The sequence below is a fragment of the Rhodamnia argentea genome, chromosome 9 (genome assembly GCF_020921035.1).
Source record: "Rhodamnia argentea isolate NSW1041297 chromosome 9, ASM2092103v1, whole genome shotgun sequence".
Lineage (NCBI taxonomy): Eukaryota > Viridiplantae > Streptophyta > Magnoliopsida > Myrtales > Myrtaceae > Rhodamnia > Rhodamnia argentea.
The window spans coordinates 21,551,793-21,576,583 of record NC_063158.1 but is presented as its reverse complement, the minus strand read 5'-3'; the positions used below and the strand labels follow the sequence as shown (position 1 = coordinate 21,576,583).

Genomic DNA, 24,791 nt, shown 5'->3' with positions numbered 1-24,791 from the left:
TGGTACCTAAAGTGCTCATCTCATGGCTATTGAGAATGAATGAAATCAAATGATTCTATCTCTCATTGTTTCTGACTTGTCTATTTGTTCATTGGGTAATCCTATACTGAAATAAGTCTCAGCAATAGAAATAACATAGGTGCATGTGAACTCAACCCAAATGTATCATTTGATCATATGAATCTGATCTCATCAATCAACATATATGTATTAGGTTCACATCCATAGAGGGCACTCTCCACATTCTTTTATTTTTTTTGCTAGCTTTATGCAATGATTTTCCGTTTTCAATTTGATGAAACAAAGGCAACCTAACTTCGTATATAGGAATGACGAGTATTATAACCATTAAGGATGACATTTCTGGTGTTGGACACAATTCAGTACTTAAAATCACGCCGACGAAACTATTCCATTCAATTCACGGGACTATGTTCTTCATCTCGTCCCACACATTTATTCGAACACTTAGAACCAAGTTTGGTTGGCAGACCCTAGAGACGTCTTGTCTCTTACACTCGCCTATTTAACACAGACGCAAGACATTATTTCATACATACACAGAGCCTAAGAACCAGTATTACATATATTATTAATCTTCTTCTTTCTTCATGCAGTTGGGTAAGAAGCTTTCGTGGCAAGACCACAGAGACCAGCCTTGGAGCTCACATCCTTCTGGATCCTCATGTACCCGTTCTCGCCCCACCCGGTGCCCCAAGAATTCTTCAGCAGCCAATACTTGGTCCCGCCAGAGGTCTTCCCGTACCCGACCGCCGTGACTGCATGGTCGATGTTGGTCCCGCACGAGCCCGTGAACACGCCGCTCGAGTAGAACTGGAACTCGAACCCTCCCCCCTCGATTGCCACCGAGACCGGCTGGTTCGCCACAGCCTGCAAGAGGGCCTTCTCACTGTTGACCGGCACGTCCTGGTATCCGGTTATCGAGGCGGAGTGGTCAGCGGTCTTGGCTGAGTTGCAGGTCCCGTCATTCCCCCGGTAAGGGTAGTTCGCCTCCGTTGTGAGGCCACCATTGCTTTTAATGAACTCAAAGGCGCTGTCCATGAGCCCGCCCCCACAGCCTTGGTCGATACCGTTAACGTCACAATCCACAAGTTCTTGCACCGAGAGTGACACCAACTTCCCCTTCTTGAGCATGGTAATCCCTTCCATAGCCCCCACTGCCGAGAATGCCCAGCAGCTTCCTGCATTAAGAGATAGTAAGTTTCCTCTGGCAGGCATACAGAAATTATTCAAATTAATCTACAAAATAGCACACATATGTATATGTACAGTATGATAGGTGGAAAATGAATGAAACAGTGAATTACAGACAATATTGCTATCCGTTATGTGTACAATTGTTGCCTATTTTTTTTAACAGCTTGTGTACGACATGAGAATTTCGACATTTTGGCAGGACAAATATTGATTTTCCACTCACCACAGCCACCTTGATCCTTGACAGATGTCACAGCCTTCTTGGTTCGCCAGTCCAAGGCAGGTGGGATGGCGGTGAAGTTCGCATACTTGAACGGTTTTGCATCCATAGAGGACACGACCCTGTTGGGCGTCCTCTTGTAGCCGGTGTAGGAAGCACGGAACTCCTCGTTGGTTAGGTCCGTGAACTTGTTCGCAGCAAGTTTATACCCCACATCTTTACCATCGTTAAAGGCATTGATGCGCTTAACATTCTCTTTAAATATCTCGTACCGTTTGGCCTTTTCGGCCGCGTCCTTGTAGACGCGCCCATGGATTGCCATCCACTCCTCATGTTGCTTTAGCAAGTGTTCCTCTCCAAGAGGGCGACAAAGAGTTTCCGAAACAGAAACTATAATGACCAAAAGGATGGCTGATATGAGGACTGAGAGTTGGTTTTGTTTGGCCATGGTACTGGTTTGGGTAATGTCTAGGACACAATTGGAGGGAGGAGTTGGTGAATGTGTCTTTCAATTTGTGCAAATCTCTAAATGGGTGTGAGGGGTTTTTATAGACAAGATGCTGCTCAATTGTGGTCACTCTCACTTTCTCTTGATAATGCTTCAGTGGACCTTTTGCTTCTCGTTTGTGCATTGGTAGCTGTTGTGACTTAGACCCCAAGAAATTAAGCTTGCTATTGCACACTCGTCATGAATAGCACATATGCAGTTGAAGTGACTCTGGTTCATTGACTGATGGGTGATCAAACATTGTCATGAAGTGCAAAAAAGACATGGTTCTAATAGGCTTGCTGGTTTTGTGGTGGTCTCAACTCCTATCCATGATCAACTTGGCCCTATATGTGTGTACGTGCCTCCATATATGTGTATGTATTAACATTTTCAACCTTTCATAAACTATATTATGTTAGGTTGTAGTTTGTGCTCTCCATCGAGAGAATGGCACAGGGGTCCGCTCTACTTTGGGCTTGGACTCATGAATAATTACTATTATATAAAATTCTTTCTTTTATAATTGAGAGTTGTAGCATAGAGATGTGATATGTTAATTATAGTGGGATCATCAACTCGATGTATCCCTATCTTGAGAGTGAACTGGGATAAACTTCGCATCTCGATTTCTTTTTCTTGCCTTTTACTCTCTATTTCGTTGTGTTTGAGCGCTTAATCCTAACATATTAGTACGTGGTTATATGTTAGGTATGTAGTTGCATCTATGTTTTTCTTTTGATCATGTGTCGGTAGTGGTGATTTACGTTCTTATTGGAAAGAACTGGTTTTCTTCAGTGAAACAACTAGCTTAGGTCAACATCTGCTAAGAAAATATTATTGATCTTAAGTGTGTGATTCATTGGCAATAAATGGTGCCACGTCAATGATCATCAATAACTGAGAGTGACTGGTGGGGGGCAACAAGAAACTATACTTCAACACTGAAATTATATTCTATGACCAATATCAACTTTAGACGACCATTGGATGAGTTCCAATTTTGTTGACTTAACCATAACAACGTGTTTTCTGAGTTTGGGAAGAACTTCTAGATTCCTATGTTTGGATTTAAGCATGTAACTCAGTCAAGTTATTCATGAGCTATTCGAGTTCGACTTGTTGATTACTCAAACTCGGCTTGATTCTTTTTGAGTTCAAGTAGCTCAAATACTGATTAATCGAGTCTAGCTCGAGCTCGAAAATAATTGACTTTAATAGCTAACGAGCCAAATTGAGTTATTCAATCTTCATGTATTTTAATTATACATATGCACACGTTAATAAATATTTACTACTGTCCAATTATAGTATAATTCCATGATTCAAGCTTGAGTTTGAATTTACTTTTAACTTTTGAGGGAGAACTATAATCTAATTGAGTCGAGTTCAAGCTTATTAAAAATTTATGTAAATCGAGTATCATGTCTCGAGCTTTGAACTGGCCGTGTACTCAACTCGATTACACACATGCAACCTAAGTGCAATAAATTAATGACTTATTTGGTAAACTTTCCATGAAAAATGTGGTGACCTCATTAAACATTAAAGAAAAGTTGAATGACTACCATATCGTTACTCCCTTTTTATCTTCAGAATAGTTGTTTTTATGACGAGGAAACCCTAACTGAAGTGGGTAAACTTTGGTCCCGTCAAAGTGCCTCCATAAATTAAATGAGGGTCGAAGGCCGTACATGTGACTAGATCAGAGGAGTTTGGTGTGGCGTCCGCGGTGAGTGGAATTCGAAAATCATCCAACAGGTGGTCGATTAAGAGATTTGTGTCAAACACAAGAAGATCACTCTTTCGCTTACCACCGGAAGTCACGAATATAAGGAAATACCGAACTTCCATCTAAGAAACGGAAGTCATGAGAAGCGGACGACAACAGCGCTTCTTGTAATTGATGGAAGGTCAGGGCTTGGCATTAAGGGAGGCAGTGTTTCAAGCTTGCATTCTCCTCGTTCATGGTGGGTTTACCGCTTTCGCTCTCTGGAGGTGCCAATATTTCAGATCGAACCATTTAAATCCTGTCGTTTCATTTCTCTATTTGTTTTTGCTGTCTCTGTTTATCCTGTTTTGTCGGGGCCGAGATCATCCCTTAGTGTTACTTTACTATCGTTTCCGAAGGAAAAAATGAAATTTTAATTGCTTATAATCTAAGTTGATCGTAAACCAACAAATTGAGGTGCATGTGTGAGGATGTTAGGTGAAATAAATCTCTCATCAGATTGATGGTGTAACTTATAACAGTTAACATATTGTAATTGGTTTATAATGATATTAGCTTAAGTTTTTTAGTGAAGGCCAGGCTTGAGCTTGGGCCCTCCTTGAAGATATCTCTTGGCAAGGCACTCAGATTTTCGTTGTGAATTTTCAACAAATGGTATCAAAGTCAATGATTGGTTGGATTTATCAAGCCCAACTTATGTAGATCAGCAGTCAGTGAATATCTTAAAAAAGCAATATCGCATATGACTCTTGTATCGAGGTGGCAAATAATGCGTTTTTGTAGAGTTTGGTTGGGCCAAAGGGATTAATGGGAAGTTAGAAGGGCAGAGCTTTTTCTTTTGCCAAACTTGACCGGGTCAAGGTGCGGATTCGAGTTAAGATAATATTACTATGAAAGGATACCTGGATTCCATGGTTTAGGGGGCCTAATTTAGGAGGTTCGCAATTGAAACGCAAATTTTTAAGATGCAAGTATGCGGGTGTTAGACGAAAAAATTTCCTCATCGCTGATGTGGTGTAAGATGAAGATGGAGTAATTAACATACTCTAGTTGACCCATTGACTTGAATTTTTACATGGAGATTGGGTTCAATTGGACAACGTTGGCGAATTCAAATTTGGGCTCTCTTGAACGATGTACATGGCTCCTTGGTGCGCTGGCCACCACTCCTGCTGTCGAAACATTTCATCGCTTCTAGAGATTCACGTTTCCTCCCATCTAGATATTGCCTTTTTGGCTCCACGTTGTACTTCTTCGTGGAAGAAGGTAGTGGGTGGGGCTGATTATCCCACTATCAGAGTACAATTCCTTAAATAATCTATTCGCCGAAGGCTCGTTGGATAAAGTTGAAAGTTTAGGGCTGAGAATTTAAGCACTGCATTTTAAGTGCCGATCATTTTAAACGTCGGAAGTTCAAATAAAAACTTATTTAATAGGTTATTGAAGAAATTGGTAACAAAATATTATTGATTTTCTTCTTCCTTACTTCCCACGACCTTTTTGAATTTTCGATACTTAATTATGTTATCGACAGGCCATTAAGTAATTATAAAGCTTGATGGGCTTCAACTGCAACTGTACTTGGTCAAACATCAGTTCCCGCGAGAAAAGATAAAATTCCGAACCTGTTGAATATTCCACTTTCCCACTTTCATCGAAATTAAAAGGAGAAAGTGGATAAGTGTTGTCTCCACTTTACAACATCATCATGGTCAGTACACATGGGAGATAAATATTAGGATTAATATCACAAAAACTTCCGAATTGGTATATTTATGATACATTTATCCCAAATTTATTGACCACAAAAAATTCTAATCTTGTACATTTATAATAAATTTATCCCAAACTAATTTTTTGACCACGAAAAATCTCAAAGTGGTACACCGGTGACAAATTCACCCTCAATTAGTTTTCGTTAAATTTTATTGTCAAATTAATGAGTTAGATGACACATGGTAGTTGACGGGAGCACTATTTTGGGAATTTTACCCTATTTTTGTCACAAGGGTATCGGTTTGGGATTATACGTAATATTAACCCAAATTAATTGACATTAACAATGGGCATATTTGTCACAACTGTATCAATTTGGAGTTTTTTGTGGTAAAAAAATTAATTTGACATAAATTTACCACAAGTGTATCAATTTGAGATTTTTGGTAGTAAAAAATTAGTATGGGGTAACATGTTACAAGTGTACCGGTTTGCATATTTTGTGGTCAATAATTAATTTGGTGTAAATTTGCTATAGATGTACTAGTTTGAGATTTTTCATGATGCTAGCCCTAAATATCAATTCATTTGCTGCAATTATTGCTGGACGTGACTCATGAAAATCTGTAAGAAATGAATTTTATTTATTATTTCCATAATTTGATAATTTACTATCACTTAAAAGATTTAGTTAACGTGTCTTCTGAGCCATATGTTTGGCAAGCAACTAAGGAAAATTTGCGGTGTGTGTGTGTGTGTTTTTTTTTTGTCATAATGGAAAAATTACGATGTTCAAAGCGCTGTTTTCTCGTGTTTTGTGTTGTCATCTTTTGAAAACCGAAACATGTCCAATATGCATGTTTAGTGCGCCAAAGACACTCAATAACAAGACTCTTGTTTAATAACGAATACTTGGACTGCCGACAATTTTGTCTGACGTTAAAGATAGTTCCATTTTATCTGAAGATTTTCATCATTTCTATAAGTTAAAACACTTTTTTTTGGGTTAAAGTACACTACAAGTGCCAAAATTTGTGTACAACACTCACTTTAGTGCCAAAACTTTCAAAACGATCACTTAAGTGCCAATTTTTTTTAAAAACGATCACTTTAGTGCCAATCCGATTTTAGCTAACATGGCTCGCCGGACATCCGACGTGGCCTATTTTTTTATTAATATTTGACCTAACGTGGTTTGCTGAAGTTGGCACTGAAGTGAGTGTTTTTCAAAAAAATTAGTACTTAAATCATCATTTTTTAAAAAGTTGGCACTTAAGTGATCTTTTGAAAAGTTTTGGTACTGAAATGATCATTTTTCAAAAAAGTTGGCATTTAAGTGATCGTTTTGAAAGTTTTGACACTAAAGTGAGCGTCGTACACAAATTTTAGCACTTGTAGTGTACTTAAACCTTTTTTTTTTGTGTCTTCTCCAAAAAGGTGAAAGATTTTTTTAATGAATTTAATTTGGAAGTGCTTCTAGAATTGTCCCACTCTGCTAAGAAAATACATGATGTTCCACATTAGAAACCTAGAACTTTGTTTTGTCGAATTTAGTCCCGCAACGAAATATATTTCATCAAAAGTCGTTCCTCGGCTCTTACTTAAAAGAGAACCGGTCTCATGGCGACTCCAGACAAGAAATATCCAGGCACACAAAGGAATTAACAACTTCAATTTTGATAGAATTGTACGACACAAATCGTGCCGGAATTTAATCGATGACAATGATTGGAAAGTACAATTGTTACAAACAACCAAACACATATAGACTATGCTGAATTTTAATCAATGACAAAGCTTGACCACATTATGATACTACACCCAGAATTTAATTAAGGAAGTAGTACCCAAAATGCCGGAATTTAATCAACGATGTAAATTCGAAAGCTACAACTAAAGAAAATAAAATGCAGTATAGGAAAGTAAAGATAAAGATAGTTAAAATTGATTGATTTGTGCAGCGGGCCTTCCGAAGAGTACGATGTGGCTATTTAAAGCCTACAATCAATTGTTATCAACGGAGGTTACAAACGGAGGGTGCCAAGAAAGGTCACAAAGGGAAGTTACCAATAGACAAAGGTTACAAACGATTATCAATGATTTTTTTCACTCCACTACCATGACAGTTTCCTCGATTCCACCATCTTGACAGTTACTTTTTTGACGATTGCATCCGATATTGTCGACTCCACATTTTTTGATTCATTCAAGTTGTCGATTCATCACGTTATCGGTAATTCTATTCATAATTGATTAAATTCGGCTCTCATTGACTAAGTCTATCACATGTCCAAAATAACAAAAAAAATCCATCATTTTTTGGTGTAAACAATGGCCCTCTTCTTGCCGAATTTTATCTTAGATAAATTCATCATATGACACGTTTTGTATAAAGTCTTCATGTGGTTTTCTATCTCTTTCCTTAAGTAATTGTTCATGCTTAGACACTTTTGTTGCCCATCGGATTAAATCGGCGAAATTTTGGCCTTCAAAATTTTCTCTCGGATTGAATTTCAATCCACTTAAAGCCAAATTTGTGAATTCTTTCTCAGGGAGTGAAGTAAGGCATCTATTTCTATCCCTCTTGAATCCGGACACAAACTAATCGACCAACTCATTATCTTATTAATAGATTCTAGCTAAATTAGTAACTGGTACTTATAGTTATCATTCTATTAAATTGAGAATGTAATTGTCTTTCCATTTTAGCCCAAGTATGGATGAATTAGGAGGTGATCTCGTATACCATTTAAATGAAACTTTTGGAAGAGACAAAGGGAACAACGTAAGTGTCGAGAATTCATTTGCTCCTGCCTCCCCACATTGGGCTATAAATTGATCAATATGTTCGACGGTCAATTGGTCATCTTCGCAAGTGAAGACAAGGAGTTGGGAATTTCGAATTTTCTTAGGGAAGGTATAGTATCAACCCAATTAGGATGTGGCTTCCTATGTATAGGCTTGACCATTCCACTGCTGGCATCTAATTGTTGTAATACGAGTTCATCCACTTGATTAGGTTACCTTTCTTACCCCTTAGGCTCATGGTAGATAGGTCGATAGATCTGACATTCTTGCCTCCTAGGTTCAAGGTAGATAGGATTTTTAGGCCTTTGTAAAATGCTCACTAATGGTGGGAATACTTGGCCTAAATTATTTTCTCTGTTCAATTGATTAAGAATTAGAGGAACAGTACCCGAAGCAAGCTGTAATATTAGGCAAATTACTTCCATTGACAACCATCGTCCCACAAGTTTGGATCGTATCAACAATTTCAGCCTTTTGCAAAGTGCTTCCACTAACAAATATTGTCCTACAGGTTTGGGTCATACCAACACTTTTAACCCTTTGCAAAATCCCAAAAGTGCGGGATTAATAGGATTCACCTACATTTGAATTGAATGGCTCGAAGTTCTTGATCGTGCATGACCTCATAGAAGATGTTGACGATCACGGGCTCGACCACGTCGATGAGGTGTTTTATCATGCGGTTAGTCGTTTCCCTTTTATGTTCGTCAAGAATCTTCTTCATGGTAGCCAACATTATAGGACTTAGCTCTAACTTCCTCTCTGCTCATTGATGAGTTGTCATGGAATGTCGACATCTCCACCTTGAGTTTGATTCGCCACCAGCTGTGCATACGATGACTCAGAATGTCCTATTCTCTTGTTGGTAGGTGGTGGTGGCAAATTCTTACTGCCAGCATCTTCAAGATCAAGTTGATTTCTCGTGCACACCATCATATCTCGTCAAGTCAGCCACATCGGTCCCATCGAGTGCACCAAAAAAATGTTTTGCCGAATTTTCTCTTGCGATGAAATATCTTTTGTTGAAAGTCGTTCTTCGGCTCATAATAAAATGAGAACAAGTCTTGTGGGGACTCTAGATAAAAAAATATCCAAGCAAACATGAGAATCAACATCTTGAATTTCAGTATCAATCAATTGAATTGAGTAAGGAAATGGTTTTCTCCACGAATATTCATTGGATTTTGCTAAAGTACCCCAATCTTTCACCGTAATAGGTTTCAGCTTGGAACAAAAAAATAATTTTCGTGACAGAAAATTAGACCCGTTACCTTAAAGAAAATAATAATCACAATATGTTTAACGAATAGTCATAAATTATTTATTCTGTTGTTAATACTTAAGTTTTTCACTCTAAGGGTCCCTTTTGCATTCCTTGAAAATTCCGTATTGATTTCACCATTAATATTGGGTTTTAACCTTTAAACAAAATGATCCATACTACATATTTTTGCATTCATATTCTTTATTGCATTCTCCGTATTTCGAAATTAGGAATATAAACATAGACAAGATTATTTTGACCTAGCTCATTTTGACTCGCATGAACATTTCGACTCTCTCCCTCTCTCTCTCTCTCTGTAACAATTGACGATGTGAATAAACAAGCCTTACTTCCAAGTCGGATAACCCATTCCTCTTATGGGGCTCCAATGTGGTGAAATAAGCCATCCAGAGGGCTTATTTCAACTAGATCTCTCCCAGACAAACCTTGATTTGTCTCGAAAAAATGTGGATGTTTACTTGAAAGAAAGTGGATGAGATTGAGAGTGCCTAATTCAATCGCCGCCTGTGGAGATTCCATGGGCTAAAGATTTGGAAGAAGAGACGAAGGAACGACACACCTTCATGGAATACTTCAGACGAGAGATAAACCCGCAATGAAAGAGGGAGTGGATGAAGCGCAAGTAAATGCTTCTAATTTGGCCTACAAAACAAGCAGCTTAGTCACACCTCCCAATTGTATTGGCATATCTACATTGCAGTTTCTTTTTGAAAGCCCAATGTACGAGCATTTCAAACCAACAAAAGGAAATATTGTTTAAACGCGTTAGGCATTCGAATGATTGTTATGGGTATCTTTTGATGAGCACATCACATAAGAGTTCGGAATCGCAAAGATACATAGTTTTCCTATTCCCTCTTAAATGAAAGTTTGAGAGAAGACTAAATTCTCAAAAGAAGGAGATGTCGAGATTTATGGGCCAACATGTAATTGCCTTGCTTCATTATAAGAGATGACTTTACAGAGAGATTTCACCTTTTAGTTGTATGTAGACGGTGAGTCGAGTCTTATCATAAAATGTCCGATCCATTTAACCTGCTTTTTACAATGGTAATATAGTTACCCATACCCAACCCGACCCAACCCAATCCATATTCCTAAAACACTTACATATTTAATCCTAGAGATGAGCGGTTCTAGGTTGCATATAAGTTTCACCTAAAACTTGAAATCTACCTATTAAAATAGGTTCTCCATTTTTTAGGACCTAAAACCTACCATGCATCCTCTAGACCCTGGAAACCGCTATATCACAGGTTCCAAGGTATGTTATAAAGTCTTTTAGGTTCCACCTATATTTTTAATTGAATGATTGTGATGAATCATCATTTTTAATGATTATCATTTGCTACTGCGAGATACTAATCACAATTTATATTTAGACACGTGAATAAATACAAAGCAAAAGTGAAAGTCTCAATCATAACTATCACCGCAAACGGAAACTCAGAATAATGGTTTCGGATTACACACTCCTTATCGGACGCCATGGAATACCGTCGGATCGCGTGAAGACGTACAAAAAAAAAAAGAACTTGTTGTAGGTTACAAGTTTCAGGTTACACCTGCCTAGAACCTAGAGCCTACTCGTCAAAACAGGTTCCCTAGGAATCTAGAACCTACCCTACATACTTTGAAATCAATTTGGATTTCAAATTCCAAGTTCTATCCTAGAACCATGCCCCACCAATCCAGGTTCTAGGTTCCAAGTTCTATCCTAGAACCATTATCACCCCGATTTAATCCAATCTAGAAAAATGCATATGCAAATTAAGATGAGAGTGTGGAGTGAATGCGTGCGAGATCGAGTGAGTGCGAGGGAATGAAGAGAGAGTCATAAAGGTTGGTTGGGTTTAAGTAAGTTATAAACCCATTTACGGCTCATGTTGTGTTTAAACTCATTTATAACCCATTTATTCAATGTAAGTAACTTCTATAACAACTCAACATATCATATATGGGTTAAGAAATGTGTTTGTGACCCACTTGATAATCTACTTGTGTGTTAATATGTATTATTTTTCATCCTTGATTTGTTACTACAACCACAGGTCTCAAATTCACACTTACTCGCAATCCATACAAATAGCAACTAAGGGTGAGAACAAGCAAGAGAACATGCTCGGACCAAGTGAATGAGCTGCGCGGCATGCTACTACAGCTCATGAACCATATGAATCTGAGCTCCACACCTATGCGTCCTCCTCTTTATATCGGAATGGTGACATGTGAAGACCTCTAGGTACCGATCGAAAAGGTAAAGCCATGCAGCCTTTGACCTATTTTCCTACCATAATGAAATTAGATCCCATACTAGCGGAGATGGCTTGTCATATTAGACAAGAGGAAACAAGGCATCACCAAGTTGGAAGAACAATTCAGTGCATTACAAAGGTTTTGTAGACAACCAGGGTCTATCGCACTATGCTACACTCAAAGGACTTAAAACATTCAAGGTGATAGGCTTTACAAAATATGACGGCTTCGGATGCCTAAAGGTCCACATCAAGTACTACATGCTGAAGATGGCATGCTACATGAACTATGTATTGCTTGTGATCCAATTATTCCGAGAGCTTCACTGGGTCGGCCCTACATTGGTACATAATAGCTGAGGCAGACAAGACGAAGACGTGAGATGAATTGTTGGAAGCTTTCATGCAACAGTATAAGTTCAATGTGGATGTCGCCCTTATGTGGGACGACCTCTCATGCATAGGAAAAAAGAAAGATGGGTCATTTAAGGTGTGCATACAAAGAGATGCAAGTTGGTAGCTCGGATTCACCATTCATTGACAGACTAGTAGATGTGTGTTACGATATACATGTGAGTTGTGTTAGAGAAATCTCACATCGAAGAATTGGTGTGACGTGGAGCAGTTAATATACCACAGTTAGCTCATAACTCATTGGCTTAAGCTTTTAAGTAAAAATTAATCCAACTTGATATGTTAACGAGCTCAGACTTGGGCTCTCTTCTTAGCATCTCCCGAGTTGATGGTATCGGGCTTCTGCTGCATGCTCCCAATAAATATGATGGCTTCGGATGCCCAAAGGCCCCACCTCAAGTATTACATAAGAGAGGGAGATTGTTAAGATGTACATATGAGTTGTGTTAGAAAAGTTTCACATCAAAGAATTGATTTGGTGTGGAGTAATTAATACATCTATAGTAGTTGGCTCATAATTTGTTGACTTAAGTTTTGAGTGAGGGTGAGTCCAACTAGACATGTCGATCGACTCATACTTAGGCTCCCTCTTGGCATCTCTCCGGTTGAAGGTATCGAGCTTCTGCTTTGCGTTCCCAACAATGTGAACCAATTTTTGAAGACCTTGTCTCGAAATTTTTACTCACGCCTGGTTGGGTTTGGCAATGACACCTTCTCCAAGCTGGTATTTGTTAGTGAATTCATTAATGACGAGATTTGCGACAAGAAATTATCTGAGCAGCTAGAACATAGCAAGACAGTTTTTGGGAAGATGCACCAAGACAAGGAACAAGTTGTGTAAGTAAGTGCTACCTTTGCTCAATCCCGTAGAGCATATTACAAGTTCGTCTAGAACTATAGAAGCAAAACCAGCCCAATAAGTTCACATGACTACCAGCATCTTTGCTAAAGCTCTTGCTAACTTTACAAAAATAATATATGGTAGCCAAAGAGTCACCATGCCCACATCCCAAACATTATGCATGGTATGATTACTCAAAGAGATACGAGAAGCACATGAGAGAAATTGGTCATTTGATTAATTACCGCATCCCCTTGAAGCACAAGATCCAACGTAGGGTAGATGCCAAATCATTGTTGTTCAAGACAATAGGGAGAGGAGCCATGCCAAATGTGCTACCAAATCCACTACCTTATCATACTAGCACCAACAAGTGTGGTGAAAGAGAGTGACGTGAAATTTGATTGTCATTTTCTTTTTGTTGTTTCCATTCTCGAATGTTTATCTTTTTGCAAGTAAATGCTTTTGGACAATGTTTATGTTTCTGCGTGTGGCATTTAAGTTCAACAAATATTTGTAATCATATAATACGATCTCATTTGGTTGAATAAAAATTTGCATTTTCAAAATGTATTTCATATTAAGTGTTGTATAAACAAGAAATTAGACAAACTAAGAAAATGTTCGATTGGATGACCTACGTCCATGAGAAAAGTAACAAAAAACTCTACGATAGATCATTCATACAATGGAGATTACAACTACACTCAATTCACTCAAATACTTTTAGTATTTCTCAACCCCTAATTACACCCAATATCTCACACTGTGTTCAGCTCTACAATTTTTTACGAAATAATATTTCAATCTCACAAAGGAATTACACAAATCTTACCATAAGATTTATTTGGCTTCAACACTCAATTGCTTCATGGTGCAATTTACAACATGTTATATCTTTCATGCTCTTTATAATGAAGACACTTCTTATTCATAAGCAAGAGCAGGAAACCTATTTTTGAGAAAGTTACTCCAATTAGGAAACCATCCAACTAAGAAACCTACTTGAATTCGAAAAATTTCCTTTTTTGGCTCAAACTTGAAACATAATTTAACAATTTCCACATTGGCTCGATGTTTGAATCAAGTCGTGATCATTTCGCTTAACATAAGAACTTCGTTGCTACTCTCTTATAGCCCCACCTAGGCTTAATCGCGACATATATTTTCCAAGTCCAAGTCTCACTTGAACTTACCCATAACCGTGGACCTCATCAAAATACCAACTATACTTTTAACTACTCCACAAGAATTTTCCAACACAACCTCCTCAACCACAAATACGGCAAAATCACAATTGCATTCATATTTTTCAATAGATCGAATACGCATCTTGTCGAATTCAGCGGTTATAGTAAATGTTGGCTCTATAGGCTCCACATTGCTCAATTAGTGTCGATTATCGCACTAGTGCCTACTATGTTAGGAGTTTCTTGTCGCAACTCCATCCAGAGCTTCACCATCCAAATCCGTAGTAGCATTATCATGATCACTCCTACCTAAATTTAATAGAGACTCATCAAATGTGACTTCTTTACTGATAACATGTGAATTTAATTTCAAGCATCACAACCAATAACCCCACTCACCCGGTACATAACCTAAGAACATGCATTTTCTTGCCCTCCTATCGAACTTACCATTATTAACTCAAACATAACATGGGTAACTAAATATTCTAAATATATTAAAATAAGTAACATTAGCTAGCCACACTTCTTCGTTAATTCGACATCCAATCATAATCAATGGGGACCTATTCATCGGGTAGCTTGTTGTACTAAGCACATCCGCTAAGAATCTCTTAGCCATACCAGCACTAGATAGTATTTTATGGGCCGCCTTTAGTAATATTCTGCTCATCAACTCCGCAACGTGTTGTGGGACACTAGCACTAGTGTGGTGTCTTACTATGTCTTTTTGCATGCAGATTCATTTAACTTTTCCGAGCATAACTATATGGTATTGTTAGTCTACGCCTGCTTAATCGTCTTACCAGTCTCATTTGCTAACAAAACTTTCAACTGTATAATTCTGACAACAATATTAAATTTGTGCCTCAACACAAACATCTAAATCTTCCTCCAGTAGTCATCCACAATTGTTAGCATAAATCCGACACTCTTCCTTGAATGAAATCATGATAGCCTAGGAACATCCAAGTAAATTAACTCTGCAATCTCCAAGGTTTCTCTAACAGTTGTAATGAAATGTACTTTCCTCCCTTTATCTAAATCGCTACACTTGCATGCATTTAGTTCTTCAACAACATAATTACACAACAGATTCATTTCACTAAGAACCTTTAGGTTTCTCTCGCTAATGTGCTCTAAACACATATGTTGCAATTCAGACTCTTCAATAGATGCGTCTGTTTGAACAAAAAAGAAATAGATGCATCTAACTTCTCCAAAGAGAAATCTGTCATTGTCTTACCTTTAAGCTCATATATATTACTATGCTTGATTTCTTTCATTACCACCAAAGCACATCGAATGACCTTTAAAAAGCCATATTTTGAGGTATACCACCTAGTTGAATCTAGGACACTTAAGGAAATCAGGTTTTTTCTTCAATTTTGGAACATGTCTCATTCTAGTCAATGTCCTCACAATACCACAATTTGGACTCTCGAATAGATGCAGGCGATATCTCCATGGCGAAATCTATCATTGTCTCACCTTGAAACTCATGCATATCACTATACTCGATTTCTTTCATTATTGCCAATGTACATCGAACAACCTTCAAAATTTCACATTCCGAGGTATACCAACACCTAGTTGAATCTAGGAGATTCAATGAAATCAGGTTCTTCTTCAATGATGAAACATGTGTCACACTATTCAATGTCTTCACAATACCATCATGCATTTTTATTCTCACAATGCCAACACCTATAATATCGTACTTAGCGTTATTCCTTAACCGTGCTTTACTACTATTTATACATTAATAATTATAACTCAGTTCCTATTTGGTGTAGCGTGAAACGAACGACCATAATCCATCATGCATCCTTCAAATGGTGAATCCTTAGTAACAGACAAGACATAATCAGCATTATGCGAATTATTATTCGCTATTGTAGAAATATTACCAACAAACTATCAACAAACTCAACTCTAATTCTCTTACCATTCTCATTTTTCAGCTTAAAGCAATCCCTTTTAATATGCCTTATTTTTCCATAACTTCAATGGACAGAGCCCTAGACTGACTTTGTCTATCTAAATTTATACTACTTCAGCTAACACAAGGACTAGTTCTTCATCTATTTTCATCTACTAAAGCAGTAAACATAAGTTCATCGAATTCTTTCCTATAGATGCCCTCACTCGGAATCAAATCTTGAACCCCATCAAACGCCAAGCTTGTTGATCTAGAGAAATTACTAACAATAATAATATTAGTCACTTCAACTCGGACAAGCCTAATCGTAGTACTGATTATTGTGGAAACAAGCATTGGAACAATAAAATAAACATAACAAGCAAACAAATCTATAACAGATTTCAGTGGTTCGGTTAGGGTGACCAATATCCAAGGGAAGAGCATAAAAAAATCTCGCTATAGATCATGCGATACAATGAAGATTACAAACACACTCTAATAAATTATTTTAAAATAAACTAATGCATAGAAGGAAAGTGGATATGCGAATTTGATACGCCCTATATAAATATGTAATAGATCAATTATTCTCCTAAAATAAGCTATTAATAAATAAGAAAAATTTAAATTGATGTAATCTATAATAAAATGCAATCCTAAGAGGGCAAATCTATGTGTATCGAGAAAATACGCAAACAAATCTAAATTTCCCTAAATGCACCCCGAGAAATGTTTTTGGTTTCTTTAATGAAGATGTAACCCGGAATGCGTGATCCGATTATTTATATTTTTCATTTTATCACATTTGATTTGTGAAAGTATATGTGCAAATATGTCAATTAAATAATAATGCAAAGGAAATGTCCTAAAGGTGCACTAAAACAATTAGTAATGGGATTTTTAATTATTATAACATGTCAAAAGTAATTATTCGAATAAAATGTGAAATCCTATCATAATATGTAAAGATATATGTCGCGACCTAAAAATTGGTATTTTCAGGTTAACGGATTATTAGGTTAATTAGATTAACTAACCTAATTCAGACTCTCCCAAGTCCTACCGAATCGCAACTTAGGTTCAATTACATGCCAAGATTTTAAATTGGAGCCGCCACTAATCTTTTATGGTAGGTAGATTAGAAACCTAAATAAAGTATTAGGGAGAAAATACTTTATTTCATACGAACTAGAGATTAAATGGATTCGGGGACTTGGTTACATTAACTTTTCGATTAATGCCCTTTCGGTACCCGATTTTCATGAAAAATCCTTAGTTTGATGATTTGAATTAATTTTTTTTGGGGTTTTCTTTTATTAAATGCAATGCTAATGCAACCTACCTATATGACATGTGAGATGTAATGACATGGCAAAAATACGTGACATGGCATAATGACGTGGCAAATATGCATGACAAGGAAAATATAATAATGCAAACTAAACTATAATGCTATGCAACGTGGATGGTATTTTTTTGGTATATTTTTGTGTATTTTCGGATTCATGAAAAAATAAAGGTAAAAACTATTCTAATGTGAAGTAACATCTAATTTAACTTAAGAAATTGATTTCTCAAAGCCCAATTTTATTAGACATTATTTTCATGCAAAAAGTGAATAGAAATGTGATTTAGCTTAAGAAAACGTGACATCTTTTTTTGGGATTTTTTAGGAATTTATTTAAACCATGAAAACAATGAAATTTGAACAAAAATAAACAATATTGCCCATAAAACACCTTTAAATCCGAAATTCCGATTTTTATTCACAACATCCCCCGAGATTAGGGTTAGCATGTGAATATATTATAGAATTACCATCGTCCCTATATACATAGGGCAAATCTTGAAATTCTATTTAGGAATTAGCGATCCGCTCCTCGAGATTGAGGATTTGATATCTAATTCACACGTACGGGCACGATCGTACTTCGAGATCGAAGTCATATGTTGCCTTTAATGTACGTTTTCCGAGGGACAAGGCACAATTGGGGAGCATGTGTTATGGGCAGTTTTGTTTAAAGATGTGCAAATATTTGTTGAATTTTTAAAATCCTTAAGGGATTCTGAAATTTTCAAGGAGATAAGCTCCTATCCAAAAAGGATCCACATCTTTTAAAAATTAGAAAGATTATCTTCTGAAATTTTTCAAAGTATATCAGATAATTTCCCGAATTTTAAAGATGCGTTCAATATCTAAAAAAAAAAAAATCAGATTGAATCTTGAGTTATTTGAATATTCCGAAAATATATCAATATTCTACAAGATATGATTGCCTCAAAATCCAGTGTGTTCTTATCCCTAAATGCTCTAATTTTCGAATTTTCCAAGGATCATCAGATTATACGTAAATGCTCAAGATAAAGATTGTGGTTAAGATCCTTCGAAATCCGAACCGCAAGATAATTAAAATCCAGAAATATATATCGACCGAAGATAACATGCTCAATATATTCTCAATTTCGAAAAAAAAGTTAAGTGATCAGATTCACCAAATAAACAAATCAAACAAGCAATCTTCAGCATATCGACGAATCAAGCAAAAGGTCGCATATGATCAGAAAATCAAGTGCCAAAAAAGTGATCATCAGCAAACAAACGACACGAGGGACGGCCAAATCGAACGCTAAACGGCAGCGAACCTCAACCCTAAACAGCGGCTGATTTTAACCATGAATAGCAACAAGTTTTTACATTTAACAGTTGTGGCTTCCGTCATTAAACTGCAGCAAGTTCCAGTACTTAACAGCATGCAAAAACATCCTAAACAGCAGGAATTCCTCCCTAAAACAGTAGCCAAAAAAGTGCTAAAACAACGGTGATTTCAACGTGAAAACAACAATGATTTCAGCAAGAAAATTGCAGCGAAACAGCATGCGAATAAAGCGAACAGCAACATTGAACAGAGGCAAAAACAGCAGCAATTTTGTATTGTTAATGGCAATAAAAATCAAACATCAAACCATGGCGAATTTAGCATTAAACAGCATGAAACAGCGATGGTTTTTAGTGTGAAACAACAGCAAAAACAAGATAAAAAACATGCTTGAATCAAGGCTGAAAGTATACGAAGATTACCTTAGTTCGCGAGACAAAACTCGGACCAAATCGATGCAAAAACGCCTATGGACAGCAGCTTCGATCGCGCCTCGTTCTCCTCTTCTTACGCTTGCCTTTTCTCAGCCGTGTGTGCCTTTTCCTTGGTCTCCCTCAATCTCACGTGAATCTCAATTTTCTGAATCCAAAAATCCCCCCTTAACCCTAGGCATAAAGATGTATTTATAGAGAAAACTAGGGCTTTGAGTTGTATGGTTTAAATCGTTAGATCAAAAGCTCCAATTAGATATCGATCGTTAGATCGAAAATTCTGATCTTGAAGAGTCCTATTGGACTTAGACTCTTACAATTTTCGGCCAAATGAATGAGGAGGGAGAAATGAGCTATTTTTCAATGTTTTATGGGCTCGTTTTGTGATTCCGGACTCACCTAGACCTTAACTAATAAAATGGGTAATTAATTAAGGCCTTTTTTGCAATTTTAAGATCTCAAACGGGCTGTTTTGAGTCCAAAATCATAGTAAAAAATTCCGCACCCTCCCTAATGACTTTCGGGTCGATTTTAACTCGGTCGTCCATTGGAATCATGCTTAATTGACTCATCTCTGGACCTACCCGACATGACGAAAAATATGCAATGCACGAAAATTTATTTTTTGTGAGAATTATGAATAACTCTCATTTTTATGAATGATTTTCTAAAAATCAAAATTTAGGTGTCAACAATATACAAAATACATTTAAATATGGATATACTTAGATATGACAATATGAAGTTTTCTAGATATCTAAATATTCCTGATGCAATGGGCATGATGTCGGATCTTTCTAAAAAATTTAATTTTATTTGTTGAAATGTCCCATGTCGCTTGATAATGGGGTTCGTATGTTCTTAATATATATGTGATATTCCTTCACCTTTAGTTTAAGCTTTTAGGTTATACTTTCTAACATGATATCAGAGCTAATTCTTGCTTATTTCATGTGTGCACCTACACTGTCAAAAGAGTAATTCCAATCTATCAAAAGGGTAATAATGATTTTGCAAATAATAGTACTCTAAACAGCTTTTATTGCAATTAGATCACTTAACATTCTCTTCAATTACCAAGGGCACTAAACTTTCATTTGTCTTGGTGAAAATCTTATTTTGATTGAAATCCGATTAATGATATGGCATGACATTGAAGTCACGTCCCGCGTGAAACTTATCCCTTCTTTTGCTACAAATAAAATACAAATCCCGTGATTTGTGGACTTTTTGTGACCGTTTTTATCAATTATTTAGTTGCTTGAGGAATAGGATGATTATGGGGAAAAAAAAACGAAAATAATATAGGGATTCGCATGTTAAAGAAATAAAAGTACTACATATGTCTAAACTATTGCGAAAAATTTTAATTTGATCCGATGAATTTTCTTTTAGTGCAATTGGGTCCCAAAATTGTGTAATTTCTTGTTCTTATCGATCCTCCCATCTTGACGGGGAAAAAATATCGATCCGCCCGGTTCCGCAGACGTGGCCGCAGCACATTTACCGACGGATATATCGCAGCACATCTAGCTACGGATGTATGTAGACTGGCTAAGAGGGGCCACGGCCCCAAAACTTGCAGCCCGCACGTCACCGTACTATCAAATTATCAAATACCAGAAGCCATATTTGTTTCTCTTCGGCCCAAAAAAGATGCCATAGTTTTCTCTCCAAGTCAACAACCTAGCTACAGGACAGCAACATTTCGGATCTCTCTCTATCTCAGCCAATTAGCACCCATTAGTATTAGTTCAATGTTGATAGTTCAGCCACCCTCAGCGGCATCTGGGTTGGTCCCAGCCGCAGCGTCTGTCTAGGCGTCTCTCGCAGCCCCCACAAAACAGAGATAGCAAGATCCTCATCATCGTCTGAGCAGTCGTTGAGACGAAGCGAGGCCACCGTGCATGGCCCGCGCCAGACGCAGCGGCATGGGCCTCTGACTCACCGCCGCTGATCTGCGTTAGGGCCTTGCCTAGATACGAGGCAAAGGCCACGGCCTCGCCTGCCTTGGCTTGCTGCCTGCAGAGGTTAACTCTCTCTCTCTCTCTCTCTCTCTCTCTCTCTCTCTCTCTCTCTCTCTCTCTCTGCTCGCTCTTGCTGAAATGAAGGCGCCGATAGCTTCGGGTTCGTGTGAGCCTAGTGACCGATGTTGGATCCTCTCCGATGCCTGGACAACACTTTCTCTGCCTCCCTCCCGCAGCCGCCAACGGTCCCCTTCTTCCTTTGTTCTTTTCTTCCTTCTCTCTTTGCTTCTGCATCTTCTCTTCAGATTTTACATTACTAATCCATAAACATTTTACAATAATTAAGGAATTTTCAATTCTTTTATCCCCCAATTTCCTATAGTTTGTTTACTGCATCCGTATCAAATGCACTAAGATGTTTTATTTTGTCCTAAAATGCACAGCAGAGGGAAAACATATCTTTGATGTGGACCTTGCAACAATGGCTATGTCCATTTAGTCATCAAGTAATATTAGCACCGAAGCAACTCTTAGCGACGAAAAATGAACGAACAAAAATATTCACATTAGCCACGAAAGTAGTTAGGTATAAATTATTGTCAATTATGAGAACATTTTCTGTCAACTAATTTTCCTAAACGATATATTTAATTCAATATCAAAATATATTTTTTTCAGAAATCTTGCATTTTTCGTGAACAAATGCACCCTAAGTGAAATTGAGTGGAGATAGGAATATCTCTTGACTTACTACAACTCCTTTTTATAGACCTCCCGTGGTGAGGTATTAGACTTATGTTGAATCCCTATAGACAATAATAAGAAGTTCTCTGCAATTTTCTTTCATTGAACTTAGTAGAAGAAGGACATAACATGATTGGTAAATTTGATGAATGACTTAAGGATGAGTTATGATATCGTCCAATTTTATAGTAGTGTGCGGATTTTCTTAGAAAGGATTATTGGAATCCTCTAAACTTAGTCCACCATAATATGGTCCCACTCGTGGTGGTCTGAAGTCTATCAAGCAAAACACATCACAGGAGGACATTTCGTTTTCCATCATTTTTCCCCTGAAAAGGTGTTTCCAACTGAGAGATGATTGGCTGACGTAATATATTGTCTCAACTGACGTTTCTTCAGCTTCATGGCATGCTTGGACACAATTCAAGACTTAAAATCACGCTGACTAAACTATTCCATTCATTATACTGTATAGTACAATCATTTGAATACTTAGTACCAAATTTAATTGGCAGGCCCTTAATTTTGCTAACGGTATAACAGTTTTTTTATGTAGGACACACCATCCCCTAGTGATGTATTATCACTTACACTTGCTTCTTTTACAGGGGCCCTAAGACATCATTTCATATTTTTGAGTGAGGCTAAGAACCTGTACGACTTATATAAGCTAGTATCATGCGGTTGGGTAAGAAGCTTCCATGGCAAGACCACAGAGACCGGTCTTAGAGCTCACGTCCCTCAGGATCCTCATGTACCCGCTCTCGCCCCACCCGGGGCCCCACGAATTCTTCAGCAGCCAATACTTGGTCCCGCCAGAGGACGTGCCATACCCGACTGCTGTGACGGCATGGTCAAGGCTAGTCCCGCACGAGCCCGTGAACACCCCACCCGAGTAGAATTGGAAAGAGAACCCACTCCCCTCGATCGCCACCGAGACCGGCTGGTTCGCCACGGCCTGCAAGAGGGCCTTCTCGTTGTTGGCCGGCACGTCCTGGTATCCGGTGATTGAGGCCGCAATGTTCACTGTCTTGGCAGTGCTGCAGGTCCCGTCGACCCCCCGGTAAGGGTAGTTCACCTCACTCGTGAGGCCGCCCTTGCTTCTGATGAACTGGAAGGCGCTGTCCATGAGGCCGCCCTCGCAACCTTGGTTGATACCGTTGACGTCACAGTCCACGAGTTCTTGCTCCGAGAGTGACACCAGTTTCCCCTTCTTGAGCATGGTAATCCCTTCTATAGCCGCCACGGCAGAGAACGCCCAACAACATCCTGCAGAAGTAGAAAGTAAGTTTCCTCCGTCAGGCACGCAGAAGTTGTTCAAGTTACTGTACAAAATCGAAGACATATGAATATGTATGGCATGAAAGGTGGAAAATGAATGTAACAGTGAAATAGAGATTATATAATAGTGTACTGTTGCGCCCTTTTTTTCTCTCTCAGCTCGAGTACGACATGATAATTTTGATATGACAAGTTTCGAATTTTTGCACTCACCACACTTTCTTTGATCCTTGACAGACGTTACAGCCTTCTTGGTCCGCCAGTCCAAGACGGCCGGAGCGGCTGTGAAGTTCGCGTACTTGAACGATTTCGCATCTGCAGAGGACAGGACACTGGTGGACCTCCTCTTGTAGCCGGTGTAGGAAGCGCGGAACTCCTCGTTGGTTAGGTCCGCGAACTTGTTCACAGCCAATTTATACCCCACTTCCTTATCGTTATTAAAGGCGTTGATGCGATTAACGTTCTGTTTGAATATCTCGTACCGTTTCGCCTTTTCGTCGGAGTCCTTGTAGACGCGCCCGTGGACCGACATCCACTCCTCATGTTGCTTTAACAAGTGTTCCCCTCCGAGAGGGCGACAAAGCGTTTCCGAAACATGGACTATGATGACCAAAAGAGCGGCTATGAGGAATGAGAGTTGGTTTTGTTTGGCCATAGTACTGGTTGGGTTCTGTCTAGGACACAATTGGACTGACTTAGTGAACGTGTCTTTCAATTTGTGCACATCTCCAAAGGGGTGTGATGGGTTTTTATAGACAAAATTGTTGCTCAATTGTTGTCACCCTCACTCTCCCTTGATAATGCCTCAGTGGACCTTGTGCTGCTCCTGCGTGCCTTGAAAGATGTTCTGACTTAGACCCCGCAAGTTGGAATTAGCTTGCTATTGCACGCTCATCATGAATAGCACATATGCAATTGCTCATTGACTGGTGGGTGAGTAATCAAATTATCCGATTCAACATTGTTACGTAGTGCAAAAATATATGGTGCTAAGAGGCTTGTTGGTTTTGTGGTGGTCTCAACTCCTATCCAAAGGGAATCCACCAGTTCTTTCATCCCGTCAATGTTAAGGTACTTGGGCCGATACATGTTAGGATTAGACGCACGAACACAACGAAATAGAAAATAAATCTGAAAAAGAGAAATTGAGTCACAATGTTTATCTCGATTTACTCATAAATTAGGACTACATCCATCATAGGTTTCGACTATAATTAGCATCCCCACCTCTTTATAACCATACTCAATTACAAGAGAAAAATATTATATAGTCACAAGCCCAAACCAAAACTATAAATAAGATACGGGCTCAAACAATAAAAACTATTTGGCGTCCCAAGTGCACTACCCCTTATAACTCCTACTAGGACAGTATGAACTACACCCTAACAATACATACGTATGTGCCTTCATACATGTGTACGTATTGCTGCTTTCGGCTTTTCATAAAATATAATAGCTTGTCGATATACGTAGATATACCTTAGTATCTATGTTTGTCTTCCGATCGTGAGTAAGTCGTTGGGATACATTTTCCTATTGGAAAGAATCGGTTTTTCTTCGGTGAAACAACTAGCTTAGGTCAACATCTGCTAATAAATTTATTATGGATCTGAAGAGT

The 24,791-nt window shown here is 38.1% G+C and overlaps 2 protein-coding genes across 2 annotated transcripts; both read right to left on the bottom strand.

Moving 5' to 3' along the window:
• Positions 1-384: 384 nt before the first annotated feature.
• Positions 385-1,901, bottom strand: LOC115752942 (senescence-specific cysteine protease SAG12-like). Its single transcript, XM_030691381.2, has 2 exons — positions 1,442-1,901; positions 385-1,202 (listed from the first exon to the last, which is right to left on the bottom strand). Exons 1-2 carry the CDS (start codon positions 1,884-1,886, stop codon positions 610-612), a joined length of 1,038 nt encoding a protein of 345 aa, XP_030547241.1. The 5' UTR covers positions 1,887-1,901; the 3' UTR covers positions 385-609.
• Positions 1,902-22,316: 20,415 nt separating this feature from the next.
• On the bottom strand, positions 22,317-23,935 carry LOC115752943 (senescence-specific cysteine protease SAG12-like). Its single transcript, XM_030691382.2, has 2 exons — positions 23,384-23,935; positions 22,317-23,158 (listed from the first exon to the last, which is right to left on the bottom strand). The coding sequence occupies exons 1-2, from the start codon at positions 23,823-23,825 to the stop codon at positions 22,566-22,568; spliced, it is 1,035 nt and encodes a 344-aa protein (XP_030547242.1). The 5' UTR covers positions 23,826-23,935; the 3' UTR covers positions 22,317-22,565.
• Between the last annotated feature and the right edge of the window lie 856 nt (positions 23,936-24,791).

Bases quoted from the DNA above. Each gene is read 5' to 3' on its own strand.
- LOC115752942 (XM_030691381.2), bottom strand. From the start codon at position 1,886: ATGGCCAAACAAAACCAACTCTCAGTCCTCATATCAGCCATCCTTTTG. The intron at 1,203-1,441 runs GTGAGTGGAAAA...CTCTTAATGCAG, and splicing joins CAAGGATCAAGGTGGCTGTG to GAAGCTGCTGGGCATTCTCG.
- LOC115752943 (XM_030691382.2), bottom strand. From the start codon at position 23,825: ATGGCCAAACAAAACCAACTCTCATTCCTCATAGCCGCTCTTTTGGTC. The intron at 23,159-23,383 runs GTGAGTGCAAAA...CTACTTCTGCAG, and splicing joins CAAGGATCAAAGAAAGTGTG to GATGTTGTTGGGCGTTCTCT.